Source organism: Lichenostomus cassidix, chromosome 1 (genome assembly GCF_008360975.1).
Source record: "Lichenostomus cassidix isolate B80296 chromosome 1, HeHo_3.0, whole genome shotgun sequence".
Classification (NCBI taxonomy): Eukaryota; Metazoa; Chordata; class Aves; order Passeriformes; family Meliphagidae; genus Lichenostomus; species Lichenostomus cassidix.
The window spans coordinates 38197687-38221043 of NC_139479.1; the positions used below are offsets into that span (position 1 = coordinate 38197687).

The 23357-nt window shown below is 40.0% G+C and overlaps 2 protein-coding genes across 8 annotated transcripts in view; both read left to right on the top strand.

Annotated features, from left to right (window-relative positions):
- TMTC4 (transmembrane O-mannosyltransferase targeting cadherins 4) overlaps positions 1–16291 on the top strand; it is a 55658-nt gene extending 39367 nt beyond the window's left edge. For 4 of the 5 annotated variants that reach the window (XM_085057073.1, XM_085057065.1, XM_085057098.1 and 1 more), the window contains 7 exons: positions 2386–2465; positions 2637–2744; positions 2864–3005; positions 3691–3805; positions 4294–4406; positions 10683–10752; positions 11271–16291. In XM_085057073.1, coding sequence (XP_084913199.1) covers positions 2386–2465; positions 2637–2744; positions 2864–3005; positions 3691–3805; positions 4294–4406; positions 10683–10752; positions 11271–11422 — 780 coding nt within the window. In that variant the 3' untranslated portion in view covers positions 11423–16291. The remainder of the gene's footprint in view (positions 1–2385; positions 2466–2636; positions 2745–2863; positions 3006–3690; positions 3806–4293; positions 4407–10682; positions 10753–11270) is intronic. The other variant, XM_085057081.1, reaches the window with a different exon arrangement.
- Positions 16292–18754: 2463 nt separating this feature from the next.
- The window catches only part of GGACT (gamma-glutamylamine cyclotransferase), a 28801-nt gene continuing 24198 nt past the window's right edge, over positions 18755–23357 (top strand). The window contains exons 1-3 of one of the 3 annotated variants that reach the window (XM_085057166.1): positions 18799–18901; positions 20540–20689; positions 21819–21845. The gene's annotated coding sequence lies outside the window, so the exon portion shown is untranslated. Of the gene's footprint in view, positions 18902–20539; positions 20690–21818; positions 21846–23357 lie in introns of all 3 variants that reach the window. The other 2 variants (XM_085057158.1, XM_085057175.1) reach the window with 2 other exon arrangements.

Sequence of the window (23357 nt, forward strand, 5' to 3'; positions counted from 1 at the left end):
CCTTGGCATCTCTCTGTCATGGCCACTGAAGTGAGAGACACAGCTGGATGGCAGAAGTAAGCTGCACCTCTCAAATGTATGTGCCAGGAAACCCTTTGCTGGTTCTGTTCTTAAGAGCAGGACGTTACTGCATCTTACAATCCATTGCAGAACTGGTTTGTCATTGGATATTTGTGGTAGGCTAGGTACTTCTTTTGGTATGTTTGGTTTGAGTTTTTTCCCTCTTCCCTTCTTTGTCACCACCATTTTACTACAATTTTATTTGAAGAGAAATTAGAAAACTTACATACAGCAAGGAGCCCTTCATTTTTGGGGGTATTGTATAGAAACATCATTTCTTTTCACATAGAAGCTATAACTGAGGACAAAAGAAATATACCATTGAAAATTATAATAGTTTATTTAAATAGTGCTATCAGTTTTAATAGACTGTACTACATGTTTTTTGTTCAGTTCACAAAACATACATGTGCTCTTAATACTTCATTTAATGATTTGACTTGAGAGAATTGATACCTCTTGGTTTTCTTCAGACTGTACAATTCTGCTTACATGAGAAAAATATTCTTGCTGCTGCTACTTTTGAGGAAAAAAATGGATGCGAAGATATTACATGTTTAAAAAAAAAACTGTGAAAAATAGAAAGTGAAGTGCTGTTTCCTAACACAAGATAGCTGACATGTGAAAGCCTGAGTGGCTGGTTTACACCAAGATTTTTCTCATCTGCTCTGTCCCAGTCTTTAGTCAAATTTCTTTTTGTAAAGCTTCTTAAAAAATGAAATTGAATCAAGTTAAATGTAATTTTGTTTGCAGATACTGAAGTGTAAAGTCAGGTACTTCAAGGGCTAATATACAGTATTCAGTGAAATCTTGGTGTATCTTCTGTATTGCCACAATTTATCTTTTATATGGATAAAATCTGAATATGTGGACTTCAGCATATATAATCAGAGCAATCCAGTTTGTAATGTTACAGTGTTCTGAAAATTTCCTGGAAAAGACATATAAATAGCATTCAGTCCTAAGCAACATCTTTCATTTTACTTTAATGACTCCTGCAAAAATGCTGCTCCATCTTTTTGTATTTTTTGACACTGTCAACTGATCTTCATTTGGTTATTTCTTTATCTAAATGTCCCATTCTGTTGCTTCTTTGCCAGGGGCCTTGTCATATTTTTATGAATGTACAATACAATGCCAGGATTTTTTTCTTTGGGGAAGCTGTGCTAGAACTGCTCTTAGGGGATGCTGAATTTGTGCTGTTTTATATCTTAGAGTGTGAGGAGCTGTCTCTGTGCATGCTTAGTGTTCTTTACAGTGCCTTTGCTCTCCTTAAAACCAGTGAAAATACTTTTTTGCCCATTCAAGAAAGCATGGAAAATGTCCTTAACTTTATTTGTTGATGGTATGTCAGTGCATAGTTACAATCATATAGAGATGAAATTCAACCATTAAATACCATAACAACTAGGCTCCAGCATAATTATGTGTGCTGGATCAGTAGGTCCCAGTTACTGTGCCAACTGCCATTAGGATTTTTCAGTCAATGGACACGTCAGATAAAATCCTTTTTTGAATGTAGAAGGTGAATTATACTTATCTAAGTGTATAAACCTTTCTTATTGGACTTCAATCTGAAGTTATTCCTGTGTAGTGTTTTTAAATTAGATTTTAAAAGTTTCGAAGAGATTACCATATGTGTTTGTTCTAGATTAATTTTATATAATTTGATTTCAAATAGTAAGATAATCTAAATAATGAGCCCTGATCTGGATGGTGAGAAATCTCTTTTCAAGAGTCAGTACTCACACTATTTTTTGACCAAGTAACATAGTCTTCTGAGATTTCTTTTAAAGTAGGATTTGAGATGTCTTCCAACTCAGATTTGTCCTGAAATATATTTATTCCTATTTACTCTTGCCAAAAATTCAGATGATGCATCTTCTTCCCTGTAGTCTGAAAGCTCTAAATCCTTCCTTCATTTTTCAGTTTTTAACAGGCAAAGTCTTCAACATGTTGCTATACATATTCAGAAATGCTCTTTGATGCATTTTTATCCTAAGACAATAATTGTCTGTCTGTTATTTTTTGTTTGGGTTTTTTTTGTGAATGTTGAGTTTCCTCTAATTTATGCTATAATGAAAACAAAGTTTAATTGACACATTGCTGTAGTGTCTTCTGCTATAACAGATTTGATATGAGTCACACTTTCTCCTACTTACCTGACAAATAAATGAAATTGAGAGCAGGAGGTCTCCATAAAAAGCCAGCAGTGAATGACACAAGTGCTGACTGTTTCTTTTTGGAGAAACAATTTTTAGCTACCTGGTTCCACAAAATATCTGACTGTGTGGCATCTGGTAGAATATCCATCTGTGTTTTCAGGTGCACTATAATGTTGGCAAAAACCTGGCTGACAAAGGAAATCAAAGTGCTGCAATCAAATACTACAGAGAAGCTGTGAGGTATGAGAAATTTTACTGCTTTAATGATCTGTCCTGAAATTGCTTTCATGTTTAACATGAAGAAATGCTTAGGTATTCATTTTCATGTTCTGCAGCATTGCAGAGCTAGCAATTTGCATATATTAATACTTGTCCGTACATAATAATAATCTCTTAAATTTTAAATCTTAGGTTGAATCCAAAATATGTACATGCCATGAACAACCTTGGAAATATTCTGAAAGAAAGAAATGAGCTCCATGAAGCAGAGGAGTTGCTGTCCTTAGCTGTACAAATACAGTATGTTTAGAGCAATGCTAAGTAGTGTTTTGCACCAGCTGAGCCTAAATCATACAATAGGATCTTGTGTTTCAAATGCTTAATTGTCCCCTCTTGGTGTTTTTTCCCAATTTGCCCAGACCTGATTTTGCTGCTGCCTGGATGAATCTAGGAATAGTACAGAACAGTTTAAGAAGGTTTGAAGAGGCAGAGCAAAGCTACTGGACAGCAATTAAACACAGAAAAAAATATCCAGATTGTTACTACAATTTAGGGCGGTTGGTAAGTGCTTTTGAATAAATGACAGCTGTGACTGGAATGTGTGTGTCTCTGTGTGTGTGTGTGTGTGTTTATATATAAATATAAAATTCTGCTGTACTGTTAAAAGCTGATAGTTATCCCAGTTTGCTTGTATTGTAGTTTAGGATGATTTCATACTTTCAGTAGCTTTTCCTATTGCTTCCTTGATATACCTCCTTCCATACTACCTTTGGTAATCCTATTTTATCATATAAAGAAGTATAAACAAAATACAGGGGTTTTTTTTTCTTAAAAGATATTATTAATAATTTCCAAATATTGGACTGTTTTGCATTCATTAGTATATTGTTAGGTAATGGAACTGTGCCGAAAAAATCAAGTAAGATTCTTGGAAAAAAGTACATTAAATATTTACTAACTGTCTTGTGTAGATTTCTAAATTGTATGCTGTTTTTGCTCCTTATTTTATTGGTACATGCATATTTGAAGGCAAGCCTCTCTTCTAGAAGGAAAAAAAAAAGAAAATTAATATATACCTCTCTTATCTTCCATAGAACAAGAGTATTTTTTACTTTTTTATTTTTATCTATAAAAAGAAATCCTACTGGAAAGGACCGAGACATTAACAACTCTTTAGTGTCTTTAGTGCATGATAGGAAAGTAAAGCAAGTAATAGCAAAATTACTGGATTTTTCTTTTGTGTTAGTATGCAGATTTGAATCGTCATATAGATGCATTGAATGCCTGGAGGAATGCTACAGTCTTGAAACCAGAGCACAGCTTGGCTTGGAACAATATGATAATATTGCTTGATAACACAGGTAAAAGTCTATTTGAGTGTCTTAATGAATAATTCATTGTCTAAAAAAACCTAAAGCTTTATTTGTATTTATCTAAAAGGATCTCTCTACCTCTTCTTTGGCTACCCAGACACTGTAATATAAGAATTCCCTCTGACTCAGTGATTTTAAAGCATCACTTGAAATCCTGCCCATAAACTGAATTTCTGATACTTACTTGAAATGCCATCATTGTGCAGGCATGTTTGCATAATAGATTGAATTCCAGAACCTTTTAATCTGTGCTTTGTTGTTCTTCTGATGGTGTTATCTGTTGAAAACAAAATGAAGAACTTCTATTTTCTTAGTTTGCAGGAGTTTACATTTGTGTGTGTGTGTGTGATACCTTGTTTTCTTTAAAAACTTATGCAATCAGCTATTTGTAAAATATGTATGCTTGCAGCATGAAAAGTAACTAATAAGGCTATGTTAAAACATGCCTTCTCTTTTTCCACTACCTGGGTTCCCAGGCAATCTAGCTCAAGCAGAAGCAGTCGGAAGAGAAGCCCTGGAATTAATACCTAATGATCATTCCCTTATGTTTTCCTTGGCAAATGTACTGGGGAAATCACAAAAATATAAGGTAGGTAACTGGAGCTTTCTGACTGTAGGGTTTTGGGTTGGTTTGGTTGGATTTTTTCCTCTAATTAAACTTCATCTACATTTTTTGTAGAAACTGTTTGAGGAGATACTTATGGACTATGACTTAGATAATTAGATGTCAGTGCCCATTCCTGTCACAGTATTGTTGTGTGATTCTGGCCTTAGCTTATCCCTCCTTATTTTAGATGCCTGGGTAACACATATTGCTGCCCTACACTATGTCAATGGTCAGTGGAGAGAAATAGGCTCTTAAGTACACTAGAGGGCAGTTAGGGTCTTGTGTTGCTTCACTGCTGAGGGAGAGAGCCTGAACTGGAGACCTTGTTTCAGGAACTTAAATTAGGTGGGACAGGCTAGTCCTTGTGCTTTTGTTATGTATTCTGTGAATTTGTTATGTATTCTTGTATATATATGTTTAAGAATTCTAGCCTTTTTGCCTCAGACACTATCTAAAATACAGTTATACAAATTTGTTAATCCCAGGTTGAGGATGGGATACCTGAGTGACCTCAGAATACTATGAGAGAAAGTTCATACATTGAGCAATGTATTGAACTTTCTCTTGAGTGCAGTGGACCAGCCTGTGAGTGGTACCTCAGCATTAGCCACTTTCATTTGCAAGTAGTAAATATAATGAAACTGATGAGAAAGACTTGTTTTCCAAAGGGAATTGTATGAGCTGACAGAGAATAAATCATACATGTTTAATATAGTTAGCTGTTTAAACTCACTCTATAGTCAGTGATATATATATGTGACAGGGGCAAATTAATAATCAACTTTGTGGTGTTCCTCAGAAAAACATCACCTACTGAACTTTGGCTTTTAAGGGATTTGATGTATTTTTGATAGTCATAATGTTAGCAGCACTAAAGGAATGTCCTCATTTTATTTTTATACCATAAAATTCTTACAAAGTAAGAAGATTTTATGATATGAAACTTGACAAGAGGAAATGGCCTAAGTTGCACCAGGGAAGGTTTAGATTAGATATTAGGAAATTTTTTTCACAAAAGGGGTTGTACAACATTGGATGAGATTACCCAGGGAAGCGGTGGAGTCACCATCCCTGGAAGTGTTCAAAAAACATGTGGATATGGCACTTGAAGACATGGTTTAATGCTGAATGTGCTGGTGGTGCTGGGTTGAGTTGGACCTCATGATCTTAAAAGTCTTTTCCAACTTGAATAATTCCATGATTCTCAAAATAGATACATTTGTCCAGCAGTACCTGTGACCACTTAAATTTCTGCGCTATTGTTCAGCTGTGGAGGCCTGACCTGTCCACATGTGAAGCCAGAGCCTGTGACAGCCCAGCACTTGCTTTTGTTTTCATTAGTGATGCTGGTTTCCTGTACACTCTAATTCTTTTCTCTCTCCACCTGAAGTGGTTATAAAATATATATTTTAGGTTACTGTAACAAAGTTCCAGAAGGATACAAATTAACATCCAGAACGAAAAAGGTATGAGATAATGGAGGAGGTAATTGCTAGGATTATTTTGGTGAGTCATGACTGTGAAAGAATAGAGGATTTTATTGTCATTTATCAGGAAGAATATGTAGCACGACAGAATAAAGAGCATTTGTAATTAAATAAAGCAGAAAAAATAAGTTGAAAACAAGCTAGAAAACTTTTCCAGGTGTGGGAGAGACAAGTCTATTTTAATGGATTTAAAAAATAAAAAAGAAGATAGTGGTTTTGATTGCCAGCCCTGAAAGGTCATTATGCTGCAGGAGAACATGTTAGAGACAAAGCAGAAATAAGAGTAGGGGAAAGTGCAGCTTTTAAGTCCACATTCTGAAAAAAGCAAAAGGAATAGTGGAGCCCAGGAAAACAAAGCACAGAGCCAGTGAGTGTTTTAATAGTTCAATATGGAATAGTAGTTTTGTGCAGACCAAAACATAACTAGTCACTTAAACTGATGGGTTATAACAGGGAGAGAAAATTAAGAGAATTGGAAAGTGGGCTCACTTGCAAAGGTTATGATCTCAGCAGCTGTATTTTGCATTGCCTGGAAAGAGGAGATGTGGATTTGTTTGTAATGGGAGAATGCTTACTGACAAAAACAAGCATGAAAAGGTCAGATTTCTTGTCCACCCTCTCACCATGTTAAAACAGAGAAGTGGATGGCTCTTCAAGGATTTTTATTGAATGGAATTGGAGGGGAGGAGCAGGGGATGGAGACTGTCAAGGTGATGGAGGCAATTTTCAGAGTCCTGCCTGGCTGTGTCTGATGTGTTGTATAACCTCAGGCATTTAATTTATTAGGTTACTCATTATGTGTCTGTATAAAAGTTGCTACTACATTGGCTCTGTTGCCACAAAGGAAGATTTGTTCTGGGGTTTTCTGTTATCTCTTATTTTAAAAGATATTGATTCAAAAAGGTTTCATTATGTTGTGAGAGATTTCCTTCCAATAAGCACACAACATTCTCCTCCTTCCAATAAGCATACAACATTCTCCTTCACTTTCAAATGCACTTTGATTTTCAGCAGAAGATAGGTTTCCTATGTCACAAAAATAAAAAAGCCCTTTATTTTTAGTTTGTATCTACTGATGAGTGATTTATTGTTCCAGAAAGAAAAGCACATAAAGGATGAGCTGTTTCTGTGGTTTTGTTTGGGTTTTTTAATTAACATCTGTTACACCAAGTCAGATTCTGTTTCAAATGCTTGTTCTTATCTCAATGGATGAAGAACCAAGCTATCTTTAGCTCTTTGAAAATATGTGTGCTGTATTTTTATGTATACATCTATGCTTTTTCTGTAAAAAGTGCAATAAATTGAAACCATTCAGCATTTTTTGTATTTGAAATAAAGCCAGACTACAATTTTGTGGCCTTGGCAGCAGATGGAATGCAGTGTGCTTACCCCAAGCCTTTGCTATACGCAGCCTGAAAGTTTCTTGGCAACACTTAAAGATTTGGCAAGAAGCAGCCATTTGAAATATCACTGATGGACTGGAATGTATATTTACCCCATATATCCACAGTAATATGAATATGATGCAGCTTAAATAGCCTTTAATCAACCAGTATGCTTCTACTAGCTGCTGAGCAAAGCAGTGGTAATAAAAATACTCTGAGCATGTAGTTGAAGATGTATGGTAATGGCAGCCAGCTCTTGAATATCTTATTTCATTAAATTTTCTGGAAGCACACTGCATGTGTTGTCCCACTGTGCTTCAGCAGTGAAAGGATGCAAGTCTGTTCATAAGGTGCTTCTCCTCTGTGTAGGTGGCAACATTTAGGCATAAGACTGAATTGAATGGTCAGCATATTGTTTATTTTGGTTGCTGTTAACCTTCCTGGTGAAGAAAACTCATATTTACTTACTAGGCCAAAATACGAAAATTTGAAGTAGGAAAAAAATACAACTTCGTGGGGCTTACAATTACCACATACTTTCAAGTGCCACTCCACTGTTGATTTTTAGGATTGGAGAGTTGTAGGAAAAGAGGATATTATCTTACACCACTTGCTAAATTTTTGAGTCTCAGTATGTTTCTCAAGCGACTGAGAAACATGGAAATCATGGAATAATTTTTCCTGGAAATGACATCCAGAGGTCATCTAGTCCAACCCCTAACCCAAACCGGAGCCAGTTCCAGTCGAATCTTGAATATCTCTGGATAGATAGTCTAAAACCTCTCTGGACGGCATATTTCAGTGCTTGACCAACTTTATGATAAAAAAATTGATGCTCCCTTTAGTTGGACTTTCTCATATGCCAGCTTGCATCCATTATGTCTCATCCCGTCTCACAGACATGTGAGAAGAGTCTGTTTCCATCTTCTCTGTATTAGCTCATCAGGTAGGTGCAGGCAGCACCTTCATCTTCTCTCCTGAAGGTTGAAAAGATCCACTTCTCTCAGCTGTTCCTTGCATGTCTTGTGTTTCAGCCCTGGAGCATCTTGGTGGCTCTCTGCAAGACTCACTGAAGTATGTCTATGTCTTTCTTATCATGGAGACACCCAGCCCGAACACATACTCCAGGAGTGGTCTCAGAAGTGCTAATGGAAGAAATCACATAGCCACCAGAGGTCCATTCCAGCCTCAGCCATTCTGTGATTCTTGCTAGTCTGTTTCTCTGCCCTGCCCAGGTCCCTCAAAATAGCAGGTCACCCCTCCAGTGTATTTCTCACTCCCTCCTCTAGGGTGCTATCTGTAAAATTTGGAAAAATGCATTCAGTACCATGAGCCATTCAGTACCATCATGAATGAAGTCACTAAATAGTATGAGTTTCAAAGAGACCAATGTATCCAGGAACTTTAATTGTCTGGGTATGAGAATGCGGGAGCAACTGCTTATGCCATAGGAAAACAATGCCAAAACTTGCACTATGGAGTCATATACTTTCTAAACTTGCAGACATCTTGTTGCCTTATGCAAGTATTCCTTCTCCTGAAACAAAATCAGGGGCACAGGATTGTTGGAGTTGGAAGGGACCTCTGGAAATCGTCTGATCCAATCCCCCAGCTAGAGCAGGTTCACCTAGAGGAGGTTAAAGAGAATCGCATCCAAGCAGGTTTTGAATATCTCCAGGGAAGGACATTCCACAACCTCTCTGGTCAATCTGTTCCAGTGCTCTGCCACTGCACAGTAAAGAATCTTCCTCATGTTCAGGTGGAGCTTCCTGTGCATCAGTTTCTGCTCATTGCCTCTTGTGCTGTTGCATGGCATGACTGAGAAGAGCCAGGATCCATCCTTTTGGCACACTCCAAATACTTCCAGATACTTCCAGACATTGAGTCCCCTTCAGATACTTCCAGACATTGAGTCCCCTCTCAATCATCTTTTCTTGAGGCTGAACAGGCCCAGCTCCTTCTGCCTTTTCTCATAAGCGATGCTCCAGTCCCCTCATCATATTTGTAGCCCTCCATTGGACTAGGTCTGAGAACCCTGGGGTTTGTAATTTCCTTGACCTGTGGAGATGAGGGCACTTTCTACCTGAGTCTCTCCTGGCTTGAGAATAGCAACCTCAGCTGTGCACAGCAAGGATTTTAGTTTGCATTTGAATTTGGGCATATGGGGAGTCTCTTAAGTCACTCAAAGTTGAGTGACTCAATCTTGACATCAGAAATTTCTTCCTTCCTGAAGGGACTCTTATAGAGAGTTATTTCATGCTTGACATGAGAAGATGGTGGAACCAAAAATCTGGCTGACAGGTTTTCTTTTTCAGTAGAGCCTGTGTTATGTTTTAAGCAGTGAAAGCTTAGCACAAACGAAAGGACTTTTCTCTATATTACTGTTCTCACATACCTCAGACACCAAGTATGTGCATTCAGACGGAAGTCTACCGCATTGAGGTAATTTTATCTTCAGGTCATTTGCATTGAAACTGAATGAACAACTTTCCCTAAAGGACAGCACAGCATAAAACTCTATGTAAAATTTCCTCTCAAGTATCTAAACTTGCATGTCAGCGAATAAGTACACTCCATTTGGATTGGGGGGGTGTAACGTTTTTCTGCAGGAAATATGCCCTGGGAAAAACGTGTCTATATTGGCAGCTAGTTTGGAAAAATAGAATTGTTTTAATTAGAGAGTAAATGTAGCAGTGAATTATTCTCTGAATATTTGGTGGGAGAGCTGAGGTTTTCTAGGAAGGACTCAGATAACAAGAGTTTTAAGAGTACACATGGTAAGTGCTAATATGGAGAAGATAACTGGTGAGGAAAATGTGAAGGATGTTGCATGGCATGACATGATTTGCCACGATTTTTTTAAGTAACAGGTACTCAGCTGCTGTTCATTGGGAACCACACTGAAACATGTTTGAAAGGGATTTACTGGAATGCCCCTATTTTTAATGCCAAAACTATTTTAAAAGGAAAGGTTTGCTTGGATTTTAGCAAATTTTTAATTGCTAGTGAATTATATTATCCCTTACTTGATTGCATAAGTAGGGAAAACTTCAGCAGGTAATGTGGGAAAATACTGTAATTATTAAAAAAATAAGGTACTTTAGGTTAACAGTTTTGCAGACTTCACTAGTGCTTAATAACTTTCTGCTAAAAATAACAGGAGCCTATGAAAGCATGACACTTATTTGTAGCATTATTACTGTTTTCAGGAGGCTATAGCCACCTGAGCTACAGGATCAGGCAGGCTCAGGATATTTATATGGTGGTATCTTATAGATATGGCATAGTTTTGGAGGGTTTTTAATTACAGTGGTGGGTAAATTTGGCATTGTTTTATATATATGAGAATGGACTTTCCTGATGACTTGTTATTTTAAATTATTCAGGAATCTGAAGCTTTGTTCCTCAAGGCAATTAAAGCCAATCCAAATGCTGCTAGTTATCATGGTAATTTGGGTAAGAGCCTTTCTAACTCTTATCAGCTTTATTGTTTATTTGCTTCATATTCATTGTGTTTAAAAAGAAAAAGCAATCTTTTGAGCCTTCTTCTTGCTGGGCAGATTTCTATTTTACTTTCTAGAAGAACTGCCAGCCAGAAGAACAGGGCACTAAAACCAGAAAAGCTGTCACACGATATGACAGATCAAGAGGGCTGCACAATCCAGCCCAGAGGTAGCTGCACTTCAGTGTCTGCAAATTGGTTCATTTATGCTATGCTTGTAACCCGCAATGAGCTCACCAGATAAGAGCTGCCACTTATGGCTCCATTGTAATTCATTCCTTCATCATTCCCATGCCAGTTCTGCTCCCAGGCTTTGCTCCTGCATTTGGCAACAGAACAAGCAGCTACTGTGCCACCAGCCAGTGACAGACCCTCACTGGAAACAAATACTTCAATGTTGTTTTCCAAGTGATTGGCAAGATTGTACGTTATTCAACAATATTGCTAATGAAACTCCCCATTGATGTTCCAGCTGTGCTTTATCATCGCTGGGGAAACCTTGACTTAGCAAAGAAGCACTATGAAGTCTCCCTGAAACTTGATCCTATGGCACCCGGAACCAAGGAAAACTACAACCTCTTAAGAAGAAAACTGGAGCAGTTGCAAAAGAAAGGCGGTGCCTGATGTTCCTTTTCAGGTTGCCTGTGCATGCTGTTTACAACTACTGTTACATGGGTACTTTGGACCATGTACAGGATTCAGTCATCATTCTCAAAAACACCACCACCAGCACCGCACACTTGAATGTCCAGTTTTACCCTCCTACAGATCCTAACATTTCAGCTTGAGGGATCATTTTATTTTTACTTGAACTGCTTTTAAAGTCCATTAGAACATTTTTATAGATATTTGAAAGCAATGCAGATGGAATTTCACAGCATACACTTGTAATTTGATATCTTCATCTGACTTTTTAGTAGCAGGATGAATAGCAGGAGGCAGTTTTATTTCTGAAAGTGATATTTAAAAGTGCAATTTCCTGTTTAAATCCTGATCTTTTCAAGTATGAAAAATATCTGTCCACTTCAGTTTTATTACTGCCTTCCAGTACCAGTCCTGCAGAGCCAGTGGAAGAATAAATTCTCTCCAGCACATCAGTCTACTCATATAATTTGAGTTACACCCTTATGCTCATTTCTGTCTCCAGCCTGTGAAGAGTCAGATTTGTACCGGAGTAAATAAGGGCAAGGATTTGACCATAATCAGCCAGTGTACTGCTGAGGTATTCTTGAGTGTAGAAAATACTCTTAGACGAAGATGGAGATTTTAGCAAGCAGCCAAGGGAAAAGAATGTGAGGCAACATAGGAGTTGGGTAAAGTTTCTGTTCTAGCAGGCTCATCTATCACAGACAACATGGGCAACAAGACAGAATTGCTTTAGCTCCTGCAGCAGGTCAGTGGTCTAAATACAGTACAGTGTCTGTAGGAGCTAATTGCTGTGTTCTCAGGCAATTCAGTGCTTTCTGGTTAAGGACATTACACTTTTCAGCACCTCTGTTGCTGGGGAATAAAGAGATAATTTCTGTGGAAAAGCAACTGTGCAGAAGACCTGACCTTGGCTGTTGATCTGTTACCTGGAGGAACTTGGCTTCACCTTTGTCTCCCATGACTCGTGTGTTTGCTGAAGGGGCAGATAAATAAGCATAGCTGTTAATGTATAAACTGAGCACATCGATATGGGATGATTCAGAGGTGGTTTATGTTGATACCGTGTTACCTCTCAAAAGGGGCTATGCTTTAATACACGTTTGATCTCTGGCTGTCCAGAGTTGTTTGTCATGTGCTAATATTTACATTCCTGCTTCAGGAAGTAGTCGCATGTCTGTTTATTTGCTGGTGGTTGGGTTTTCTGAGTTTTTTTAAGATGTTTGTTTTTGTTTGTTTGTTTAAGGTTGGAAGTTTGCTATTGGATATGAAAACTGGGGAACTTTGCCTGTCTTTTCATATTCCTTTATTCTTGCCAGCCACCTCCCCTGGGAGAAATTGATCAGCATAGTATTTGCAGCTTTCCTAATTTGTCCGTTGATTATTGTGATACTCTTTAATGTTCTCCACATACAAATCATCTATGTGGAACCACTTAAAGTGTTGGGGAAATTCCTGCCATAGGACAGGATGTTGTGTGACCTCCTCATCTAACCACCATGCAACCATTCTGCATCTATAACGTTTTGAATCTCCCATAGGCTACTTTTACATTATGAATTTGCTTGGAAATGACAGTTGTTTCAAGAACCAGGTATGTCTACAGAGCACACTGCAATACTGCAGAGCTACCAAAGCATCCTCTGACAAAGCTAGCTCGGGTACTACAAGTCATCCAGGTATTTTTATGTAATATTTTTGCCAGACTAACAGTAGATCTAGCCAGCAAGGCTATGGCAGTGTGGTGCTGTCCACAAATTTGGCTTTGAACAAACTAACATGGCTACATTATAGAGTATGTTGCCATACTGGTCTTAGTCAAGGTGCCAGAGGCATGTATGCTCCTCTCCTGCAAATACAGCCTGTTTCTCAGTAGGGCTAATTAGTTCACATAGGGTACTAAGCCGTTGCAATTGTTTCCGTTTCTTCTGGTTTCTGGACGAAATTTTCAGAAACTTGTTTCTGAATATGATAAAAGCATGCTCTTGGATCAGTATCTGGTAAGCAGAACACTGCACCAGTATGGCTAATCATCTTCCAATGACCAGCATAGCTTAGTACAAACTTTTGTACCTGAAAGGTGTTGAAATAGATGCACCCTTCAGTACAAACAGCAGGCTCTGAAGACTTTCCATACATAGCCTGCTGTTCATCAGATATAGCGAACACGTAGCTTCTTCTGTCATGAGGAATTAAAGAGCTGGGATCTGGCTGGATGAGCTAATTTATAGCAGAAGATAAATGTGTTTAATATAATCAGGTCTTTTATGTATATTTGGAATATGACATCCTGAGTTTAAATTAATATTCTCATCATAAAGCCCATGTGTAGTTTTCCCTGTTGCTTTCTGTATCAGCTTTAAAGACATCCAGCAGATCAATTTTATGTATGGGGTAGGAATTCTTTCTAGGTCATTATAAACCAAAGTTGTAGAAATTCCTGTGTGGAAATCTTTCTACTCGATAGTCTTAGATGGAAGAGACAGACAAACAAATTGGATGTTTTGTTAGTATTTGAAAATGGTGTTTACTCTTCAGTATAGACAACATAATTTCTTCTTTATTAGCTTTCTGGCTACCTGTATATATTTTTGTCAGGGTTTATTTGTTTTATATAATATTCAGTGCTATAGAAATTCAATGTGATTACCTGTATGATGGTAATATGAAGCATACCCATATGTCTGAGTGTAATGTTGAGGCAGAATTGTGTTCAAAAGAAGCCACAAAGATGACTGCTTTTGTAATAAAAATTTCCTTAAGACTTTCAAGAATATGAAGTATTTTTTTACTTTATTTTCAGAAATATTTTGAAAGTGCAAACAGTGCAGTGGCTTTTATTAAAATGGTTATAATGTTAACCTTTTTACTGGTTTTTCATACCTCATAACCAACTCCTGGAATAGTGCAGAACACTCAACTTCAAAGAGAAAAAGGTGAAGAAAAAGTGGGCTTGTACATAACTGTAGTTAAAAATATTGTCTGTCTTTCCTATGTGCTGGATTTTTTTCCCATTGCTAATTACAGAAGATTAAAGTTTCCTTATCAGCTGGCCTGTTTGATTCTCTAGAGAGATTTAGAAGCCTTTTTTCTTCTTTTTTTTAATTACTTGTTCAGATACAGTTCTGAGAAGAGAAATATGGAATGATTTAATGCACAGAATGGAGTCAGAAAAATAGTCACAATGACTGCTATGGATGTTACCCTCTTTTCCCCAAAAACTTCCAGTGGAGTTTCCTAATTATATGTTTCTCTTGTGTCTAGACCAATGTTATGTACATGAAGTTTCCTGTTATTTAATTTCATACTTGGTATTTAAACTTCAGAGATGTGGGTTGTGTGTGTGTTTATGGGCACTAAGAAATAAAAATCTATAATATTTTTGAATGGTTTGTTAAAAATATTGGGCCTATTCACTGATAACTTTTTCGTTCATATTTGAGGTACCTGTATCTGAGATATTCATCCTAGTTTCTCTTATAGTCACTAGGGAAAAAAAAAACCCATCTTTAGGATGTGAGAAGTCATACTTGAAGGAGATATTCATCTTCACTAACTTCAAAGGGTAACTAAGATGATCAGCTCATATACAGGAAAAAAAATCTCCCTGACACTTTCAGTTGAAGTAATCTGGTCCCATACACCTCTCTAGCATTCTCACACATTATTGGCTCTGAGAATGTTAAAAGACTGGCATTGAAGCAGACTGGCAGGTACTTGCTTTGAGAGTCAGAGAGTAGCTGGATGAGGGAATGGGAGAAAACAAATTTACATGACTGATAAAGCACTGAACATCAAATCCCTTTGTATGAAAACAGAGCAGTCATGTCCAGTTCGATTCATTGCTAGCTTGTCTGTGTTTCTGTAATAAACAGTCACAACTTACTGAATTGACTTTTGATGTCCTTCACTCTTATTATAAAAAGCAACTCTAAAGCAACTGTAAATTTGCAACAGTGACTTTTTTTTCTTTAGGTTCCAGTTGCTCTTTCAAGCTGTAGCTGTTAGAATGTTACATGTGATAGGATAGCATAGTGTGTTTCAGTATGCTGAGGGTTTTTTGTTTCAGTATCTTGATATTTATTTGCTGGTTCCTGCCTGACTTCCCATATTTCAAATGAGCATTGGTACATTTACATACCTGTCATTACATGTAGATTCCCATGTGCTTCTTGACGTGGCCCTTGACTGAATAGTGCTTCCTTCCACAGCTCTTGGTGTGTCTCTGCCAAATGTGTTTATGAGGGCACATTTAACCCAAACAGACTAGAATTTGCTGGAAACAAAAGTGAGATCACATGGCTGGACTTCTGCAATGTAAACGCTGAAGGAGCCAAACTTGTGTCATGGAACACCATAAGCAGCAGGTGCCACTAATTAAGGGCACTTCAGACTGTGCTGGGCTCCACAATACTGTGAAGTGGTTGTACATAGGTGTAAAGTTATAAGACAGCAACTCAGACCTTGTGCTTTAAAGAAAAAGGACCATATAGCTCTCCAAGGAAGAGGATGTGCACAGCTGCATGGACTATCGAGCACTGGAGGACTGATTACTTTGTATTAGAAAACTGCTCTGCAGTGTTGTGGCATGGGTGTTCAGTGTGTGTCAGTGATGATACATGTCAAGTGGTTCAGGGCTTTTTAAAATAAATATTTTTGTTAGGAAAAATACCTACAGGTACTGAAATTGGTAGCTTGTGATTTCTGAGCTGAACTTTTTTTATGTGGTGTTAATCATTTAGGTTGCCAACGGTATGTTCCAATTTATTTTCAGCTGAGCAGGAAGTAAATACATTTGTAATGAAACCATGAAATAAATCTGAATTTTGCTATCTTTTTTTGCATAAATTTTGTGACAATGCTATTTATTTTTGTAATAAGTTTTTGAGTCAGGGTTCTCCTGACTCAACTTCCTACAAGCTAGGAAGAAAACCTAATGGGCCTGGCATACAAGTACTGGGACATACAGGAAGATGTTCTTCCTTGTGGAGTAATAGTTCAAAATCTTGATTCAGCACAAGTGTATTGATGTTGAATATGTGTGCCTAAACAAAAAACAGCAGCACATGAAGAAAGCAATGGAATACTAATTAATTCAGTCTCTAAAATGATAAAATATTGAAAGCAGGAGCTACTGCCTCAAAGGCTGAGCAATCTTCTCTGCCAAAATCAGATTTGTTACCCAGTGTGCAATGAGCCAATAATGACACTTCCGAGAGACATCGATTATTTATTTCAGAGTTGTACAGTCCTGGGCTGTTCAGTGTATTGCACAAATCACACACACCAACTATCAAAACCTTTTCTACATTTTAGCAAACAAAGGAATTAATGTTCATTGGCTACAAGTTACATAGTTCCCTTATTAACTGGTATTCTATCTTTTATTGGTTAACAATTCTCTTGCTTCTCATGCTAATTAGCCCCATGGTCAGTCCTTCTCTTCTTTGGGGTTGGTTGGTAGATTTCTTGGGTCTGCAGTCCATGAGCTGGTGGTCACAATCAGGCCTGCTGGAATTATCTTTTACCCAGTAAGAGCTGATTGCACCACAGTTGTTGGTTATTAGTTTAAACAGTTATTAGTTTCTTATCTTGGGAGTTCTGCCAGATGTCTTTGTGGCCAATAAATTCTGCATTCTTTGTGTCCACTATCACTGGTACATCCTTCCCAAGCTTTGTTAACCTTCCCCTAGGTCTGAGATCACTGAGGCATGTCAAGCCCTGAACCCTAACAAGGCAATTCTACCAAGTAATTTGTTTTTCTAACACCTGGACATCACTTAGAGCTTGCTTGTTAGCTTTTATTTGTTTCACAGACTGAATACCCGTTCTTGTTGATTAGCCTTAAAATTACACAAAGAGCAAACATCAAAAAACATCTTGTCTTAAGGAAAATTTCACATATTCCATATTTTGCAACAATCCTACCCAATGTTAGAGGTGGGACAAAATTACTGAATGCTAATTGGGTAAGAAAGTGAATAGTCTGTCCTGGATGCACATTGGCTTCCACTTAATAACTAGTCGAGGAGGAGGGACTGACATCAAAGTATCACCTGCTTGTCCCGATAAACAAGCTACAGAATGGTGCTTGTATGGTTCAGAGAGAATCGTACAATATCCTGAGTTGGAGGGGCTCCACAGGGATCATCTGAGTCCAACTCCTGGCCCTGCCCAAGAGTCACATCATGTGCTTGAGAGTATTGTTCAAACACTTCTTGAACTTCGTCAGGCTGATGCTCTGACCACTTCCCTGGGGAGCCTGTTCTAGGGCTCAACCATCTTTTGGTTGAGAAACCTTTTTTCTAATATCCAGCTTGAACCTTCCCTGACATGACTTCACAGCTTCAGGCCATTCCCCTGGGTTGTATCACTGATCACCAGAGAAGAGATCAGTGTCTGCCTCTCTGCTTTCCCCTATGAGGAAACTGTTGACTGCAGTGAGGTCTCCCCTCAGTCGCCTCCAAGCTGAACAGACTGCTCCTCATATGGCTTCTCCTCTAGTCCCTTCACCATCTCTGGAGCCCTCCTTTGGACACTCTCTCACAGTTTAATATCTTTCTTATCTTAACTGCACATGATATTCAAGGGGAGGCTGCCCCAGCACAGAGCAGAGCAGGACAATCCCCTCCCTTGCCCAGCTGGCAATGCTGTGCCTGATGCACCCCAGGACAGTTGGCCCTCCTGGCTGCCTGGGCACTGCTATGTTCAACTTACCATCAACCAGGACCCTCAGGTCCCTTTCTACAGCACTGGTAAAAAGGGTGTCTCATTCTTATTCCTCCTATCAATGCGCTCATTCTAAAGTGATTTTACTGTGTGGAACCTTGACATGCTTTGCTGAAGAGCAGACTGAACCCTACGGAGCCGGCTTGAGGCAGCCTGCGGCTGGGAACTGGAAGCTGCCTGCATAGGCAGTAAACAGGCACTTGGCACCCTCCAAGTTTAAAACTCCTGCTTCAGCAGGCTCAAGACCAATCTGTGCCTCCAGCCAAAATCTCTTCCCACAGAGTGGTCAACAGCGTCTGTAAAATAATAAGGTTTTTTAAAGGTTCTCTGAAAGCCAGACTGGCTGCCAGCAGTTGCACTGCACGTTTGTCGCGGCCTCCAGGAGGGAGCAGCTCTTCCCGGGAGCGCCGGGCGCTGCTCCTGCTTTGGCAGCGGCCGCGGGCTGTCCCGCTCTCCCGGCCCCGGGCCCGGCTGGCCGCTGCTTCCGCCAAGCACGACCCGTCCCTCTGGCAGCCGGGGCCGCTCCCGCTGCGGCCAGCAACCCCGGCTCACCCCCGGCCCCTCGCCCGGCCTGCCCGGCCTGCCCCGGCCGCAGGGGAGGGAGCCCGGGCAGGCACCGCCCCGCGCCCCGCTCCGCCCCGCCGCCTATTCCCCGGAGAGGCGCCCCGGGACGAGCAGAAGGCGGAGGCCGCAGGAGCGGAGGCGCGGAGGCAGCAGCAGCTCTGGCGAGTGAGTGCTCCGAGAGCGCCGGGCAGAGCAGAGCAGAGCAGAGCGGGGCGGGGCGGCCCGGTCCGCCCTGGCCACACGTGATGCGGCGCGGGAAGCGCTGAGGGGAAGCGGAGGTGCCGGCACGGGCTGGGCTGGGCTGGGCAGGGCCGGCAGTGGCCCAGGGCACCGACACCGGCGGGGAGCTCCCTGCGGCCGCGGCTGCGCGCCCAAAGCCACATCGAGGAGCCGGCGCGGCCTGGTCCGGCCCTGCCCTGCCCTGCCCTGCCCTGCCGGCGGCGGGGGGACTGCGGGCGGCTCGGGGCTCCCGGCCGGGACACGGTGCCTGCGGGACAAGGGCACAGCAGCGCCTCAGTGTGTGACGGGCGGCCCGGCGGGGATACAGCCGAGGGCAGGGACACAACCGAGGGCAGGGACAGCTGTCCCTGGATCGGCCAAGGGGATGTTCACCTTGCGTTCTCCAGGTGCTGAGGCGCATCATCCAAACAGAAGTGTTTGGTTTTGTTCATTATGGTCCAAATGCTCGTTTTAGTAACATGCCTTTGCCCTTGTAATGGGTTAGTGACGTGTATTTGAAGAGCCAATAGCTAAACTAGAGGGACAAGAGAAAGAAAGGAAATAGTTCAGGTGTCACAGATGCAGAGTTTAGTGGAAGGTGCCCGTGCCCACGGTGGAGGTTGAAAATAGATGATTTAAGGTCTCTTCCAACTCAAACCATTGCATGACTGTCTATCCTTACAAGATAATATTTCAGAGCACTTACCTTTTTGCCTGCTTGGGCCAGAATTTTGGGGGGGGGGGTGGTCTTACCTTTTTTTTTTTTTAAATACTCCTCAGAATTTTATTTTGCTCTACTTTTGTCTCCCACCTTTTCTGTAACCCTTTCCATTATAGCGTTGTATAAGTCTTTTGGTTTTGGGTCAAGGTTCATTTAGTTACATCTATGTTAATTCCAGACAATTAACTTCCTTATTTCTTGCTTCAGGAATTTTTTAATTTGCTGCTTCTGTAATTTTTGCCATGCTTTGAAAATACCAAGGTAGCAACTTCTATAGAGCTTAATATACAGAGGCACAACTGTAAATACCACCATGACCAAATTGTTTAATGTAGAAGTCTGTGAGGAGTGGACTTGTTTTATATAGTCTCTAGTTTAAGCAGGCAGTCAACCTGGAAAAGCAATTTCTTGACAATTAAAGTTGTTCATTGTGTGACAAAGGCCATTAAGACAGCCTTTAAATTTCACATCTCTGAACAAAAAATGGCCAAATTTTCATCATTCTTCTCTCCTCCTCTGGAGAAAAGCCTTAAAAACCTAGACTGTCTCTAAAGTATATTTATCTTTAGCTGGCACTCGTCTCCTGCCCGCGCTCCATCAGACCTGTCAAAGTCATATGAACACTAACATGTCTTGTTACCTAAGTGAAGAACAGCTTTTTCCTGCTGTGGTTAAATAAAAGCTAAACAGAACAGATGTCTCTTTTACTGTCTGTCTCAAAACCTGAATTGTCAAGGATGTTACATGTTAAAAAGAATGGCCTTTCCATGCATTGTTAATGTTTTTAAATCTGCACCCGACTGCTGACAAATATTAACTACTTGATATGTGCATCACACTTCATTTTCCTTGGGTTCTTGCAGCCTGTTTGCTCCTCACTTTCCAAATTACCGTGGTTTTCTGCCATCAGCTTTGCAAGCAAGTTTCTTTGAGCTTGTTCATGAGTTTGTTTTGAGACCACTGGAATACTGAGCCGAGCTTCACTCCATCACGGAAGAGAGTGTGTCATGTTGGTACGTGTCATGTCATCTACTCCATATAGCTTTTCTTTTTGGTGAGTTTATCCATGTGATCAGAGTATTCTGTTGCTCATTTTCTCCTGTCATTCAGAGTAGAAATATTGCTTGGAGTTCTTTATTTACTGCAGTGTCTCATTTTTATCCCTTAGAAAGGATCACCATGTCAGTTCATGCTTTCCTTGGCTGATTTTTGACATGGAAATCCAGATGCCTCTGGAGAGTAGAGGGCACAAGCCAGGCCTGGTTTGCACCAGACATCCTGCTGTCTCTGCCACCCACTGTTCTGCTGAGCACAGCCTCTTTGCTTGGAAAGTGTCATCTAGCATTGGCTCTAGCCTTGCTCTGAGTGGGAGGCTGGGCTAGGTGACCTTCAAAGGTCCCATCCAACCAACATTGCTCCAAGTCTGTCTGTACATTCTCGTACTCCCAACAGTAACCCAACTGTCCATTTTAAAAGAAGTTTCCTCTTCAAAATTACTTTCATCTGACTGCTGATGTAACCATGGTTTTTGCCAGTCCTACTTCTCTTTTTCATGTGGTTGGTTGTGTTTGTTCTTGGGGAACTTCAGGGAAATGAGGTTATGTGACTGCCTGATCTACATTGTGAGTGTGCAAGTGTGGGTAGATACAGGAACAAAGGTGTAGTAATGGGGGGTGTCATGAAGTGAAACGAGAATAAATTCCAGGAGTATGTTGTGGCATTTGCCTTCTGCTACTAGCTCTGGTACACTTTTACTCTTTGATGGATTAGCCAAATTACTTTTCTGTGTTACCATGAGCACCATTAATAGTTATTGTTGGTGGAAGGAAAACAGACTGCATTTCACTCCATTTCACTAGTGGTTTTCACTAATAGACACATTTCACTGTGGTTTTTGTCATTTTTTTTTGAGCAATGCACTTTTCTGTTCGTATTCAAGTCTTCTTCTCGCCCTGTAAAAGTTCTTTGAACTTGAACCTGGTCAAATAATTTTTGTTACTCTTTTGATATAAGTAGAATTGGATGTGAAACTTGAATGACATTTTAAGTGACATGAACTGCTAAAGCGGAGAGCATGTACTGTAACAGAATGCATTTTCTGTATGAACTGATGTCACCTTTTGTTTTCTCATCTTTCAATAGATTTTTTGCAGTATTCTGACAGAAAGGGTAAGTATTACATAGATAATTGAGTAAGAGACGGGAAATGGATGGACCCAGTCATGTTATTGAGTTAGAAAATGTAATACCCTTTTCATTCTGTCTCTTTAAAGAGGATGTTTAATACCTTTTTTCTTTAGAAATTGAACTATTCAGGCTGTAGTAAATCACTGTTCTTAACCCAAAATCTGTAGCTATCCAGAATTTTCCGCTCTTTTTCACTCCAAAGGTTTAATTACATTTTATGGACCATGTCAGATACAGCTCTTTTCCCCACTTCCAATTAATGTTAAAGAAGGACAGACTGTACCAGGATAATATCATGTCGTATTGATTTACTATTACAGTGTTCTTCAAGAATGGCCTTTACATTAAGATTCTTGGCCACTATGATTTCTTTAAATGTGTCAGCTATTTGCTCTTAACATCTTGAGAAAACATATTTGATATCACTGTCATTCCTGATTTCTCTGTCTTACAAGATACCTTTTTTCCTTTGGAATTACCTATATAACCACCTCTCTCTCTGCAGCATTTTGACTGTAATTGCTCATGACCTTTACTAAAAGCCAGGTTACCATTGTATTGATGACATTCTGACAGAAGTTCTTGGTCATGCAGAATTGCTTTTTCCCATTCTTTCCCTCAAGCATTGCTTTTTTCCCAGTGCTGTGTGTTGCTGTTAACTGAAAGGGAGATCACCCTGCCTGTGCCAGGTTTCAGCTGTGTGAGAGTATCTGTAGGATACTGATGTATTAGGACAATGCTGCAATTTGAAAAATACATGCTATCAAATAATACCAGAGTAACTGCAAGTTTCTTTATCTTCTTTTTCTCCCCTCATTTTGTCTAGCCTGATACAGCCCACAACTTTTATCACAGTAAAATTCAGGCTGGAAGGGACCTGGGGAATCACTTCTCCAACCCCCTTACTCAAAGCAGGGTCATCTCTGTGGCCAGACCAGGTTGCTCAGCATTTTATCCAGTGTGTCTTGGAAACCTATAGGCATAGAGACTTCACAGCCCCTCTGGGCAGCTTACTTCAATATTTGTCTGTATCATGAGAGCCCTTTTCCTTGAATCAAATTGAGGCTTCTCTTATTTTGGTTTATACCTATTGCTTTTCAACTCTGACATGCACTGCTGTGAAGAGCCTGGCTGTGTTTCCGGATAACCTCCTCACAGGTATGGGAAGACTGCTATTAGGTCAATCAAAAACCATCTTAAGTTGAACAGGCTGTTTCCTGAGCTGCTTTTCACAGGGCAAGTACTCTTGCCCCATGACTGTCTGAGTGTACTGCAGTTTGTTCATATTTTTTCTTGTTTTGGGCCCCAGAGTGGGTGCAGTATTGCATGTGTGGTCTAGTAAGTGTTAAGGGAGATCATCATTCCCTTTAATCTGCTGGTTGTGTTCCCATTAATACAGTGCAGGGTGCTTGCTGCCTTGGCTGCCTGCTTTGTTCAGCGAGGTATATTCTTGAGTCCTAGTGTGAGGATGTGTAAGGTGAACCATTGAGATGT